General features: G+C 37.8%; 1 protein-coding gene across 1 annotated transcript in view; it reads right to left on the reverse strand.

Annotated features, from left to right (window-relative positions):
* BDP1 (B double prime 1, subunit of RNA polymerase III transcription initiation factor IIIB) overlaps positions 1 to 15,749 on the reverse strand; it is a 148,939-nt gene that overhangs the window by 123,451 nt on the left and 9,739 nt on the right. Inside the window, exons 3-7 of the mRNA XM_006870989.1 lie at positions 13,398 to 13,507; positions 12,470 to 12,529; positions 10,694 to 10,822; positions 8,219 to 8,352; positions 2,666 to 2,760 (exon numbers count right to left, since the gene is read on the reverse strand). Coding sequence (XP_006871051.1) covers positions 2,666 to 2,760; positions 8,219 to 8,352; positions 10,694 to 10,822; positions 12,470 to 12,529; positions 13,398 to 13,507 — 528 coding nt within the window. The remainder of the gene's footprint in view (positions 1 to 2,665; positions 2,761 to 8,218; positions 8,353 to 10,693; positions 10,823 to 12,469; positions 12,530 to 13,397; positions 13,508 to 15,749) is intronic.

Below are 15,749 nucleotides of genomic sequence, written 5' to 3' on the forward strand. Positions count from 1 at the left end.
CCATATTTTCCAATAGTTGATCCTTCTTTGTTATCAACTTCAACATTCTAATCACCATTACGTCAATGCATTTTGATTGTATGCTAAATCAATTTCAGTGAACTGAAGTCAATAAAAATCTTGGAATTCTTCATCTTTGGAATTAGTGGTTGATATATAAATTTGATTAAGTCTTACTTAGTAATCTTTCCTATAGGTGTTTGGATATTATCCTTTTACTGACAGTGTTGTACTACAGGACAGATCTTGAAATGGTCTCTCTGACAATAATTCGGATGCCATTCCCTTACAATATGTCACTCGCAGCATAGTCTATCATGTTGCTGTAGTTGTTAACTGCCGTGGAGTCAGTTCCAACTCATAGTGACCCTGTATGGGGTTTCCAAGGAGTGGCTGGTGAGTATCAGTCATCAACCTTGTGATTCAAACCAACACTGCAATCCAGTGTTTTATTCCACAGCACCACCAAGACTCCCATACCATAGTCTGTCATATCACTGTCCAATTCAAAATGACCAATACCTATCAGGATTCTAATGCCTTGGATACAGATTTTCATGGATTGCACTCCATTTTTGACAATTTCTAATTTTCCTAGATTCATGCTTCACATTCCAGTTATTAATGGATGTTTGCAGCTGTCGTTTTTCATTTTAAATCACATGAGCAAATGAATACACCATCCACATCATTAAAATTGGCACTACTTTGAGGAGACAGCTAGCTGTTCCCCTGGTACCTTTCACCCTTAGGGGCTCATCTTCTGGCTCTAAATAAGATAATGTTCCACTACCATTTACAAGGTTTCCAACGGACAGTTTTCCCCCCAGAAACACACTAATAAATCATTCATCTCAGTATTTTAGTCTGGAAGCACCACTGAAACCTATCCATCATGGGTGACCCTGCTGCTATCTGAAATAATGGCAGCACATTTGCTAGCTTCACAGCAATGCACAAGCCCCAACAGTATGACAAACCAATGGTAATTAACCTTCAAAACTGTCAATTTTAACTTTTCTACACTTTGCACAAATACCTACGGTAACCACACTCAGCATTTTTACAGGAAGAGTCTAAAAACATTTTAAAAGAAATAGTCTAATGACAAATTCGCCATGAATTCCTTAGATCATCTGAGCTCCAATCTTAATTGATTAGTTTATAGTCTTCAATTAAGAAGCTCTGGTGGTGCTGTGTTATGTTGCTAACCACAAGGTTGGTGGTTCAAACTCACCAGCTGCTCTGCAGTAAAATGTGAGGCTGCCTGGTCCTGTGAAGATTTACAATCTCACAAACCTCTAAAGGGTCGCTATGAGTATGAACTGACTCAATGGCAATGGGTTTGGGTTTGGGTTTGAGCCTTCAGATAAACTGTTGGCTGGTGGTGCCTGGACCTAACCACCAATTCTGCAGTCACAGTAAAGTCCCCCATCAGAAGGATGAAGGAACTGAAAGACCAGTAGAAGCTCCACCACATGAGACCTCTCTAGCATGTAATAAATGGGTTAATTTATATAATGAGGGGAAAAAAAAGTTCCTGTTATTAATGTAATAAATACCACGGGTGTGAAGGATGAAGGGAAAAATCAAAAGGTAAGGGTCTCATTATGAAGCAGGAAAATACAGTAATACCACTCATGTACTCAAACCAACAAAACTCCAAGTTTCTCAGCAAATAAAACAATGAAACAGAGAAAGTTCATCCTCTGAGACAAATTATTGTAATTAGTGCTGTCAAGTCGATTCCGACCCATAACGACTCTGTGTAAGATTTCCAAGTAGCTGCTGGTGAACTTGAAGCACCAAGCTTGCAGTTCACACCAACTTTCAATCCAGCGCACTAACCCACAGCGCCACACCAGGACTCCCCTTCAATGATCAGTGTCATGGTTAATGACCCAGTTAAGGCAGCCTAGCAAAGCAACAGAAGAGATGATAATAATCGTTTGACAGCCTAGTTCCCTTTCTGCCTCCAAGGAAATATAGAAATATACTTACTCTAAATGAAAGTATTCTGATAATATCATTTCTTGATTATATCACTTTTATTTTATCTTAGGCTTCTAGGCCTTTATTAGTACTATCTAGCAGTCATTTTAGAAGTGCTTCAGGTATCAAAAAAAAAAAAAGTATGTGTATGTGTATGTTGTTGTTGTTAAATGCCATCGAGTCGGGTCCGACCCATAGCGACCCTGTACAGGGTTTCCGAGGGTGTAAATCTTTACGGGAGTAGAAAGCCTCATCTTTCTCCCGCGGAGCGGCTGGTAGTTTCGAACCGCTGACCTTAAGGTTCGCAGCCCGATTCGTAACCACTACGCTACCAGAGCTCCTTGTGTATGTGTATATATATATATATTATATATATACACATACACACACACACACATACACACACACTGCTGCTGTTGTTAAATGCCATCAAGTCAGTTCCAACTCGTAGTGACCCTGCATAAGGTTTATACATGTGTGTGTTTGTGTGTATGGATGTGTGCATCAATGCTAAAAATGAAAAATATATTACTTTTTAAGCAATAAAGAGATGTAACAAAATACAACAGAAAACTTAATAGTAAAAAAGAATAGACTGAGATAAAAAACAAACACAATAATAGTAACATAAGAACTCTAATCTCTTTATAATTAAGAAACATGATGTGTTTACCTTAATTTCTATCCTTGCTCTGTGAGGAAAAAGTTGTCCAATCATAGAAAAATCAGTCCCCACCATGCTGATGGCTAAAAAGAACATATCTGTTTCTGTAAAAATAAAAGATTTACAGTGAATGAAAATTAATATTTCAGTGAAAACAAATCTTACATAAGTATGAATCAACTTCAAAAAGTTTGTGGAAAAGTGGATTTAAAAGGTAGCCATCTATTAATTATTCATGGTCTAGAGAGGAGACAGACACATGTTAACATGGGTGGTGGGGTGAGGCAGGCAATATATACAACAGGGAGGTTGACAGAAGAAAAGTTGCAGGAGTCAAGGGAGGAGTGCAAAAGTTAAAGGAAATAGAGATAAATACTACCAATTGATGGTACATAGAGGGGACTAAGGAGCTCTGATAGTGTAGTGGTTACGAATCAGGCTGCGAACCTCAAGGTCAGCAGTTCGAAACTACCAGCTGCTCTGCGGGAGAAAGATGAGGCTTTCTGCTCCTAAAGATTTACAGCCTCGGAAACCCTGTACAGGGTCGCTATGAGTCAGAACCGACTCCACAGCACATAACAACAACAGAGGGGACTGCAACCATATGTATAATGAAGCAAAGTATATGATTTGTTACATGTAAAACTGGTGATCTACTGTGTAAAGATTCACTCGATTCACAACAACAACAAAAAAGTTAATGGAATTTTTCCAGGAACTTTTGAAGCCCCCTGGTATGGGCTCTTGAGTTAAAAAGAAATTTGACAGTACTTGACCAAAGTCCAGTAAGTCTTAGTCACAGATACCATTTCACAGCAAAGAACTTCATAAAATATCTAACATTTCTTTAAACTGTTGAAGATGAAAGCATTAAGTATAAGAAATTTGCACACTCATACCAAAGCAACTAGAATTTAAAAGATAGAGCCTGTATGGTCTCAAAGTGTCCCCCTTCAAAAAGAAAAAAAAAAAACAAACCTATCAATTCTAGTCAATATATTATTGTACTATGCAATCAACTGGGGAGCGCAATGGCTCCATAGGATAAGAACTGGACTGCAAACCACAATGTTGGCAGTTCAAGCTCACCAGCGGCTCGGCAAGAGAAAGATGAGGCTCTCTGCTCATGCAAAGCAGATTTAGAGCCTCAAAAACCCTATACAGGGTCACTATGAGTCAAAATCGACTTCACAGCATTTAACAACAACATGTAATCAACTAGGACGTGCTAAGTAGTTTGTGAAAGAAAACTGCTAGAAAGATTCACAAGTTACTTCATTAAAATGGGGTTGGGAAGACAGAGAAGAGTACTATCAAATATTTATTTTTATTTTATAAGATTTAAATTTTCCCAAAATGAATTCTACTATTTTTATAATAAAAAGTAAATAAGCAACAGTATGCAATAGGTATACCATACCTTTATGCAAATAATGCATGCTATACATTTTGTGTTATTTATAAAGACCCCATAACCCCTTCATGGGTTAGTTTTCTATGTGCCCTAGGCACATGCATTGTTTATACAGTTGCATTATATAGTATATATTTTTAACAGTACACTTTTTACATATGTAAACTTCATTATACAACACTAAGAAATAACATAATATAAACAATACAAACTGTTTCATTACTGTGGTGCTCACTGGACAGGAATTTGATGTAGAGGAATGTTGTTAGGTGATGTAGAATTAATTCCAATGCATGGTGACCCTTTGCATAACAGAACGAAACACTGCCTGGTCCTGCACCATACTCACAATTGTTATGTTTTAGTTCATTTGTGTTGTCACTGCATCAATCCATCTTGTTGGGGTCTTCATCTTTTTCACTGATGCTCAACATTAGCAAGCATGGTATGTCCAAAGAACAAGAGACGAAGTCTCACCATACTGGCTTCTAGATGCACTCTGGCTGTACTTCTTCCAAAACATTTGTTTATTCTTCTAGCAGTACTTTCAATTCTCTTTGTCAACAACATAATTCAAATACAGTAATGCTTTTAGGGTCTTTCTTATTTCATTGTCTAACTTTCACAAGCATATGAGGCAAGAGAAAATACTAGGGCTTGGATCTGGTACACCTTAGTCCTCAAACTGACATCTTTGCTCTTTAACACTTCAAAGAGGTCTTTTGCAGATTTGCCTAACGCAATATATCATTAAATTACTTGACCACTGCTTTCATGAGTTGAATGTGGATCCAAGCAAAGTGAAGTTTTTGACAACTTCAATCTTTTCTATGTTTATCATGGTGGTATTTATTGGCCTAGTTTTGAGGATTTTTGTTTTCTATACATTGATGTTCAACCCATACTGAGGGATGTGGTCTTCAATCTTCATCAGTAAATATTTCAAGTTTTCTTGGCTTCAAACAAGTAAGGTTGTGTTATCTGCATATTTAGGTTTCTAGTAAATCTTTCAATCCTGATGTCACATTCTTCTTCTTATAATGCAGCTTCTTGGATTATCTGATCACAATACAGACTGAGTAAGTATGGTACAAGGATACAACCCTGACATAACATTTTTCCTATTAAACCATTCAGTATCCCCTTATTCTGTTCTAAACACTATCTCTTGGTCTATGTACCGGTAACTCATGAGCACAGTAAGTGTTCTGTAATACCGGTTCTTCACAACGTTATCCACAGTTTGTTGAAAGCCTTTGCATGGTCAATAATGCACAAGTAAACATTTTTCTGTTATTCACTGCTTTCAGTCCAGAACCATTTAACATCAGTAATGATATCCCTAGTCCCACGTCCTCTTCTGAATCCAGTTTGAATTTCTGGCAGTTTACTGTCAATGTACTGTTGTATCCAGTTTTTAAATTATCTTCAGCAAAATTTTACTTGCATGTGATATTTATGATATTGTTTGATAATTCCTATATTTATTTGGTCACCTTTCTTTGGAATGGGCACAAATATTATCTTTTCCAATGGGTTGGCAAGGTAGCTATTTTCCAAATTTCCTGGCATAGATGACTGAGCACAACATCAATGTGTTGGAAGTTTTTAATTTGTATCGCATCAATTCCCGAAGCCTTGTTTTTTACTATGCCTTCAGTGCAGCCTGGACATTTTCCTTCAGTACTATCAGTTCTTGGTCACATACTACCTGTTAAACTGGTGATACATCAACCAATTTTTTGGTACAGTAACTCTCTGCATTCCTTAATCTTTTTTTGTTTTGTTTTTAAGTTTTTACTGTGAATTATGTGATAGTTTACATGGAAAAACATTAGCTTTACATTCATCCTATTTTATTTCGTTTCATTGCAATGATTACGATGCCCTCCAAGCATCATCAACCAACCAAAGGTTACACCTCACAAGCCTGCCCTCCCGGCCATCAGCACACATCCCCTCTCCCTCCCTGAGTCCAGAGTTTCCAGCCACTCCACCTCTCCATGTCATTGTCTCTGCCTCCATGTCTGGCATCACCGCTACTCTGGATAGGGTCCCAAACTCAGTTTTTCTCCTTTGATGATCCCAGGCACCTCCGCTCCTAGATGGCAAAATCAACCACTCCCGTCCTTTTGCTACAAAATGTCTACCTTTACCTTTCCAACACTCAACAGTCAGTCCTGATAGCAATTATTCATTATTGAACCACAAAAGTCTTTACCCCATCTCCTTTCATCAGCCCTGTCCAGACAGGTTGGAAACCACTCAGTGGAGGTTCTACCTTTCCCCATCCTCAATCTTCTTTTGAATTCATCATTCAATACTGTATCATTCAACATTTTGTTCATAGAATCCTTCAGTATTTCAAGTTTAGGCTTGAATTTTTTTCTTCAGTTCTTTCAGCTTGAGAAATGTTCCCCCCTTTTGGTTTCATAACTCAAAATCTTTGCATAATTCATTACAATACTTGATTTTATCATCTTGAACTGCCCTTTGAAATTTTTCATTCAGTTATTTTATGTCATTTCTTCATAGGTCAAAGTCTCTTCTGGCATCGTTTGATCTTTCCTTCTTTCCCTAGATTTTTAATGACTTTTTGCTTTCTTCATGGGTGATATTCTGATGTCATCACACAGCTCTCTTGGTCACTGGTAATCAAATTTGTTCTGGAGCTGGTCCCTTAATTCAGATGAGATATGTTTAAGGTCATATTTTGACTCTTCAGCAACTGAAGGTCTGTTCCAGTCAGCCCCTGGCCTTGTTTTAGTTGATATTCATCTTCTCCATTGTCTCTTCTCACAAATGCACTCAATGTGATTCTGTGTATTCCATTTGCTGAGGTCCACATGTATAGTCACTGTTTACATTGTTGGAAAAAGGTATTTGGAAATTTTGTCATTGGTCTTTCAAAATCTTTATAATGCATATTTTCCAAATACTGATGCTTCCTCTGTACTTCCAACTTTGTATTCCAATCACTAGTAATTATCAATGTATCTTGATTATATGCTTGATCAATTTCAATTGAAGGAACTGGTAGAATTCTGGGTTTAATGGTTGGGGCTTAATTTGAATAATAGTCATACTTAGTGGTCTTTGTTTTGTTGTTATTAAATGCCGTCAAGTCAGTTCTGACTCATAGCAATAGTGTATAGGGTTTCCAAGTAGTGATTATTGACTTTGAACCTCCAACCTTGCAATTCAAACTGACCCTGCAGTCCAGTACTTATCTACAGCACAGCACCAGGTCTTCTTTGCAGGTGTATGGATATTATCCTATCACAGGCAGCATTGTACTTCAAGATAAATCTTGAAATGGTTTTTTTTGATGAAGAATGTGACGCCATTTCTCTTTTTTGTTTCCAGCACTGTAAACCACATTTATCTGATTTAAAATGACCAAAACCAGTCCATTTCAGCTCATTAATGCCTAGAATATTGACGGTTATATGTTTTCTTTCATTTTTGAGAATTTCCGATTTTCCTTGATTCATACTTCATACACTCCACATTCAGATTGTTAACAGATAGTTGCAGTTGTTTCTTTCTCATTTGAAGATGTATTCCAGGAGGAAATGAAGGTCCTAAAAGCTCTACTCCCCTCATTACAGTCAGCTCTACTTTGAGGAGGCAGTTCTTTCCCAGTCACATTTTGAATGCATCCCAACTTGCCGGATTCACTTCTGGTACTATATCTGACAATTTTCCACTGTTATTCATAAGGTTTTCAGTGGCTATCCATTCAGAAGTGCTCCACCTCTTCTTTCTAGCTAACCTTAGCCTGAAGGTTCCACTGATATCTGTTCACCATAAGTGACCATCTGGTATTTAAATACCAGTGGTATAGCTTCCAGCATCACAGCAACACACAAGCCACCACAGAACAACAAAAAGACAGACAAATGGTAAACATTAATGTAATAAATACTATTGAGGATTAGTTCAGCAAAAAAGATATTTAAGATAAAGTCAGAGAGTGAGAGATATGAGGGAGCAGAGAAGGGAGAGGTGGCAATAAAATTAGTTGCAAATATTTGAAGAGAAAAAAACATTGTAGTTTGCATATTTTTTTAAGAGACCTCGTTTAATTCAGAAAAAGAAAAAATAACATCATTTTAAATAAATAAGTTATGCAATTTAAAATTTACCTTTATTTGACCATGGTTTAGAGTAATAGTTTTTCCTAAAGCTGGAATATGTAGTTGTAGAACCACGCTCAAATATGGGGTCATTTTCCTCAACAACGCAGGGACCTTTTGTCCTTAAAACTTCTACAGTTAAACTGAAAGAAACACATTTTGAAATAGAGCCACAATTAAAACAAGAAAAAAAGTAGTAAATAAGATTTGAATAGTTATTATAAGGGTACTTCAAAAAGTTTGTGGAAAAATTCCATGATCTTCTAATTTCATTTTTCACGAACTTTTTGAAGCATCCTCGTATTTTGAAATTTACCATGGTAGTCATATAAAAAATATGCATTCTCTAATCATACGCTAATTTTCTAATAAAATATGATGCCCAGGTGGTAAAAATAAATAACATCTTGTTGTTTAAAACCCTAAACAGTTACATAAATTTACAAAATACTTTGGGACCACCTAAAAAAATTATTATTTTATTGACTTCTTCAAGCCTTCCATAGTCAATATGTATTTTTACTCTAAGTCCATCAGGGGATATAAGCATTTCATATTTATGTGTTACATTCCTGCAGTCCAGACAGTAATATATAGCCAATGATCAGTAAAACTGTCAACATAAGCTAAAGGAAAATAACCTGCAAAAACAACTCATCAACCCCCTTCCAAGACTAAGACTCAACGGAAATACGCTCTGATTGGTGACCACACGCATCAACGATAGGGGGAAGAGGGGTAAAACAGCAATGAAGCGGCAAGCTAAGCCTTACAATGTTCAGTGGGCTTCTGTAGACCCAGTTGGGGACCTGCTTGGCAAGCAATGTTAGGAGACCTGGGGACTCTTGGGCCCAGAGTCAGTGGCATGTCCACGGAGGACTCGAGTGGAGAGTGGAGCTACCGGCTGATGGGAAGAGAGGGCATGTGCACAAGAAAACCCACACTTGCAGATAGTACCCACGTCACCTGGACCAGATGACTAGATGATCAGAGCTCAACCAGGAGAAGAAAGAAGAGGAAAAAAAAAAAAAAAAAAGAGTGAGCTGATACAATCTGATGAACTTGACCTATACCTACGGATGCAGTGACTCAAAAGAAGGAACAAATCCTTACAGCAAGAAACATTCCCACCCCCTCCACACAGAGTAGACAGAGATGGGCAACTTGGACATTGGATACCCAAATGGGGAGGGGGGACTACAAAGGCAAGAAGTGACTGGCTTACAAGCTTTCAAGAGGGAACCTAGAGCTAGGGGGCATAGAAGAAGGCAGAATCTCCAGTGAGTACTATCCAATCCGTCTAGGCAGAGATGATGAAATGAAATACAGATAGGTAACTCGTATCAGGACTGATTATGAGGGTTGGAAATGCAAAGGTAGACATTCTGCAGCAAGGAAGGGAGTGATTATTTCTCTAGTCTAGGAGCAGAGGTCTCTAGGACCATCAACGGAGAAAAGCCGAGAATGGGACCCTACCCAGAGAACCACAGAGGCCTGAGATGGAGATGGAGACAGAGATGATGACGTGGAGTGATGAAGCGGCTGGGGACTTTGGATCCAGAGAGGGAGAGGGACTATGGGCCGAAGCCTTAGGGGGGCGGGGGGAGGTGTAGGGGGAGGGTTTCTAGGATATACCCTTTGGTCGGTTGATGATGTATGAAGGGAATTGGAACCATGGCAATGAAATTATATACGATGGAATGAATGTAAAACTAAAGTTCTCTCATGTAAACTATCATATAATTCACAATAAAACATTAAAAAATAAACCTCATCAATAATTGTACATTTATGATTATCATAGAATAAACTGATGAAATATTTTCTATCCCTCTTTTATATCCACTTATTGACTTCCAGTGTGGCACTGTATGTAGGATCAGCACTGGACTGTGAACCACAAGGTCAGAAGTTCAAACCCACTAGCTGCTCCTTGGATACCCTGAACAGGGAGTCACTGAGTCGGAACCAACTCGATGGCACTTAACAACATTTACATATTTTCACTCTTCTTTGAAAGAATATACTTTGGAACTGTACCTAAATTCCACAATGCCTAAATTTGAGGAACTTAATATTACAACTAAGAAATCAAACCAGAAAGTAAATTACCATAGCAAAAAACATGGAACGTATCATCACACAGGAATTGTTTCACCACACACCAGAATATGGTATTAGTTAATAATATGAAATTTAAATATTGACTTCAAGAATACAAATCTGCCTTAGAAATGTGTCCTCAGTGGAAGACAGCATGTTATCACTTGAGAAGCTCAATCCAATGATATCTTCTTATACAGAACACAGCAATATAAAAATTGCTAAAAAATATATACAAATATTATCTACCTTTCTATTTTTAATATCCATTATACAAATACAAACAGCAGGGTTTATATGACAAATGATACACATAGAAACCTGGTTTCTCATTAAACTAAGTACATTTGTTCTCCTGAAACCACAATCTCTTTAAGCTACCTTTCTTCATCCAAAATAATAGTACCATCTTCTGCCACTTTAACTCGAGGAACCAGCAATGGCCCATCATCAATCTCTTCTTCCATTTCTTCATTTTCCTCAGCATCAGGAGTACTCTTACTTTCTTGCCTACAAAAAGTAACAATAGGTTAATTCATACAGCCATGAAAAGTGTTTCCTAAATAGTATTTCTAAAATTAAGTATTACAATCCAAACTTCTAGCTATTTGCAACTTTTCCTATGAGTTGAAAACACTGTGTGTTGTTGAATACATGGTTATAAGAATTCCTCATATTTTATTCTAGTAGTGTTCACTAAGGTACAGTTGCTCTCTTCCAAAATGAAAGAAATGAATACTTATCTTTTCCATCTCAATCAAAAACCGAAGTAAGCCATCCAGTTATTATGGAATCAACAATAATGCCTTATCGTTAAATAGCATTACTTTCCAGACTATCTTTACTTTCCAGAACAATCTTTCAAGGTTAGCATTTTCATACTCATTTGAAACATACAAAAGATTAAAAAAAAAAACAAAACCCTTTTTCTCTAAGTTACACCACAGTAATAAGTCAGAAGTCAAACATGAATTTCCAAATAAAAATTCCACAGCCCATATATTGTCCAGTCTACTCTCTCCTTAACCAAGTATTACTAAAGCAACTTTTAACATACTGTCACTGTTAAGTGCCATTCAGTCAGTTCTAATTCAGAGAAACACTGTATGAGGTTTCTGAGGAGTGCCTAGTGGGTTTGAACCACCCACCTTGTGGTTAGCAGTCCAGTGCTTATTCTACAGAAGCATACCAGGATCCCAAGTACAACATGATTGGTTATGTGCTATGGAGTCAGTTCCAACTCTTAAGAGACCCTGTGTATGGTTTCAAAGGCTATAAATCTTTACGGGAGCAGAAAGTCTCATCTTTCTTCTGTGGAACTGGGGTTGTTTCAAACTGCTGACCTTGAGGTTAGCAGCTCAACTCATAACAGCTACACTACCATATAAACCTATTTTTAAAGCTTTAGGCTTTTACTTTCAAACATTGTTGATTTGAGGAAAAAATAGTCATCACTATTTAAAAACACTTAAAGTAACAACCTGAAAACTTCCAATATTTCTGCTATTGTTTTCACAATGTCCCACCTTGAATCACAAAGCTACAATAGCTTCCTAATAGGCCTCTGGAGAGATTTCTTGTAAGTAACCTAATAAATGACAGTGGAAGGTAACATGCAGTTTAACAAATAGTGTATATATGTATCTATTAAAAGAGAGAAGAAAGGGACAACAAGTAGATAGGAAGGAAGGAGGGGAGGAATAAAGGAAAGAGAGGAAAAGAAAAGGAAAAAGATATACATGCTTGCTTGAAGTTGAGTAGGTAAGAACTGAACTGATACATAAAATGTGTAACATTTGTTGCCTTCAGGGAGGAGAACTAGATGGCAGAACAAGGACGTTGGAAGATTTCTCTTAGTGTACTCTTTTGTTTCTTTTGAATTTTATTTCATTTATAATTTTCTTAAATCAAAAGAAACTCAATTCTGAACACTTTAATTTAAAATTGTAACATCCGCCATTCTTCTACATAATATACAAATAATGTGGGTTTTCCACATTAATTTACACCAGGCAGTAACTTTTATTCTTGCCAGTGATTCCAGTTTTTAAAACCTATCAATGTACTTTAACTGTAACAGAAAAAATCACTTGATTTCATTTTTCTTTTTTAAATGTACCCATAATAAAAAATAGTTTTAAAGCATGGGATGCTTACTCTCTTGTCTGGGCAGGTGTCAATGACTTTTCAGTTTTCTTTTCTTGTTCCAGGGAAGAGCTACCAAACAGAAATAACAAAATACTTAAAAATATATATGAATTTACATCCTGACAATTCTATCAGTAGACAAGAAAGAAATTATTTTCACTTCCATGTTGTTGTTGTTGTTTTTTATTTACTATAACACTTGTATTAATAATGATGCAATCCAATGATCAATTTTTAAGTCAAAAGCTTTTCTCGCCAAGCACAAATAATTTGTAAGACCCTGAGTAGGGAATGCTCTTACCCTCTGATCTTCAGTGAAGGATGCTGCCTAGCCCCAAGGCATGAAACAACCTAGGTGGCTTCTATTCAACTTCTAGATGTCAAACAACTCAAAGCCAAGGTTTCTGACCATTATTTCAACGGAGCCAAAGATTTGGTAAATCTGAAAAAGACCTATTCTGAAAAATATGCTTTTACTTTTACCTTCACTTGCTAAACTATTAATAATACAGCAATGAGAAGAATCAGGTTTATTATGAACGCTCTTCTACTCAGACTAACTTTAATTAAAGATCTTTCTTCTTGGGTGAATTTTTATTCAAACTGCCACTCTATTTAATTAAGAAGCAGAGCATAAAATTAGATCACCTCTTTAGATCAGGTTATAGCATAAAACAGAATTGCAATCTTGATTAAAGAAAAGCTGATTAGTGAGCTTTCTAAATCCTGGTTCTCAGGATAACAAAACATATTTTTAACCATGGAGGTAAAGAGCATCATTTATCATACCAAGAATGCAGCTTCTTGAAGTAAAGTCTATATAAACAGACATATATGCTATAAATTTTGTCAACAAGCTTTTAGGAAATTGAAGCTGTACTTTAAAAGTGATACTTACATCACTTCATACACAAAGTAAAAAAGAAATGATACTTACGTCATTGGATTGTTATTTGGAAGGTAATAGATGAAGTCCCTCATAGTCATTTTTGCACGATCTGGTGGACTTTGGCTTTCAGTTACAGCATATTTGTTTTTCCATTGTTTCTATGAGCACAAACACACAGAGACTCACTATTATTTTACAAATACAGAATTTCAGATATACCAATTCAGATAGATATACCAAATTAAAACATGTACTGATGAAGATCGTAGAGCACAGCCTTCGGTATGGATTACATCTCAATGTCAAGAAAAGAAAAATCCTCACCACTGGACCAATAAACAACATTCTTATCAACGGAGAAAAGATTGAAGTTGTCAAGGACTTCATTCTTCATGGATCAACTACCAACACTCAACGGAAGCAGCAGTCAAGAGATCAGACGACGTACTGCATTAGGCAAATCTGCTGCACAAGAGCTTTTTAAAGTGTTGAAGAGCAGAGATGTCAGCTTGAGGACTAAGGTGCGCCTGACCCAGGCCATGGTGTTTTCAATAGCCTCATATGGATGCAAAAGCTGGACAGTGAATAAGGAAGACCGTAGAAGAATTGATGCTTTTGAGTTATGATGTTGGAGGAGAATATTGAAAGCATTTTTAGAGACTTAAATTTGAACATAACCAAAAAACTCAAGCCCACTGCCATCAGGTAGACTTATAACAGATCACTTCGACTTTCTCCTGCAAAACAGTTGGTGGATTCAAACAGCCAACCTTCTGGTTAGAAGCCCAACACTTAACCCACTGCACCACCAGAGACCATGAAATTCGAACATAGATGGGGTCCAATTCTCATATCCTTCACTATGTTTGACACAAAGCAAATAACCTCTCTGAGGTTGTTTCCTACTGTATAAAATAAGAAGCTCTGGAAGTGCAGTGAATATGAATCGGGCTGCGAACCGCAAGGTCAGCAGTTTGAAACTACCAGCTGTTTCGCGGGAGAAAGATAAGGCTTTGTGCTCTGATAAAGATTTACAGCCTCAGAAACCCTGTACAGTGTCGCTATGAGTCGGAACCGACTCCACGTCACATCACCACCACCACCACCACAGTTGAGAAAATTAAATTAGATAGCAATATAAAGGTGTCCTGGTGTGGTGCAGTAGCATAAGCACTGGACTGTTAACTGCCAAAATTAATAGTTCAAATCCACCAGTTGATCCTCAGAAGCCCTATACAGGGTCGCTGTGAGTTGGAACTGACTCCTCATCATGTAGCCACCACCACCATAATTCACATAATAAGAGCTGGGATTTGCTGAGCATTGGTCTAAATTTGGAGTCTTGCTGTAGCACTGCAGGACTATCAATCACAAGACTGGTGGTTAAAACCCACCAGCCGCTCCTTGGAAAACCTACACAGGGTCAGAATCAACTCAATGGCACTTAACAACAACAACCAAGTCTAAATTTAAGGAGCCCTGGTGGGACAACAAGTAAGCACTTGACTACTAGTCTTAAGGCTGGGAGTTCAAACCCACCAGCCACTTTGTGGAGAAAGGTATGGCAGCCTATTTCCATAAAGACTTACAACCTCAGAAACTCTCTATGCAGTTCTACTCCAACAGAGTCACTTTGAGTCAGAATCTACTCAACAGCAGGTTTTGTTTTGGTGTTTAGTCTAAATTTAATCTTTTAAGAGTCACCCAAATCCCCTCAGTGAAAACTCCCTTCCAAGACTAAAACTCAACGGGAATACACGCTGTGATCGGTGACCACGCTCGACACAGATAAGGGGAAGTGAGGGAAAAACAGCAATGAAGTGGTGAACTAAGCCCTACAACATTCAATAGACTTCTGTGAACCCAGGTGAAGACCTGGTTGGCCAGCAGTGTGGCAAGACCTCGGGACCCTTGGGCCCAGAGTCAGTGACATAGCCACAGAGTACTAGAGTGGAGAGTGAAGCGTCCAGCTGGTAAGAAGAGAGGGCATATGCATAAGAGCACCCACACTTGCAGATAATGCCCACTTATCCTGGCTTCAGTGACTGGATGATCAGAGCTCAACCAAAAGTAAAAAGAAGAGGAAAAAAAAAAGTATTCTCATACAATTTGATGAACTTGGCCTACACCTATGTATGGAAGCAGTAGCTCAAAAGAGGGAACAAGTCCTTACAACAAAAATCATTCCCACCCCATCCACACACAGAGTAGACAGGGATGGGCAACTTGGACATTGGCTACCCAAAGTGCGGGGCGGGGCGCTACAAAGGCAAGAAGTGACTGGCTTACAAGCTTTCAAGAGGGAACCTAGATCCAGAGGGCCTGGAGTAGGTAGAATCTCCACTGAGTAGTATTCAGTCTGTCTAGGCGGGGCTGATGCAATGAAATGCAGATGGGTCT

Source organism: Chrysochloris asiatica, unplaced genomic scaffold (assembly GCF_000296735.1).
Source record: "Chrysochloris asiatica unplaced genomic scaffold, ChrAsi1.0 scaffold00157, whole genome shotgun sequence".
In the NCBI taxonomy this organism is placed as follows: Eukaryota; Metazoa; Chordata; class Mammalia; order Afrosoricida; family Chrysochloridae; genus Chrysochloris; species Chrysochloris asiatica.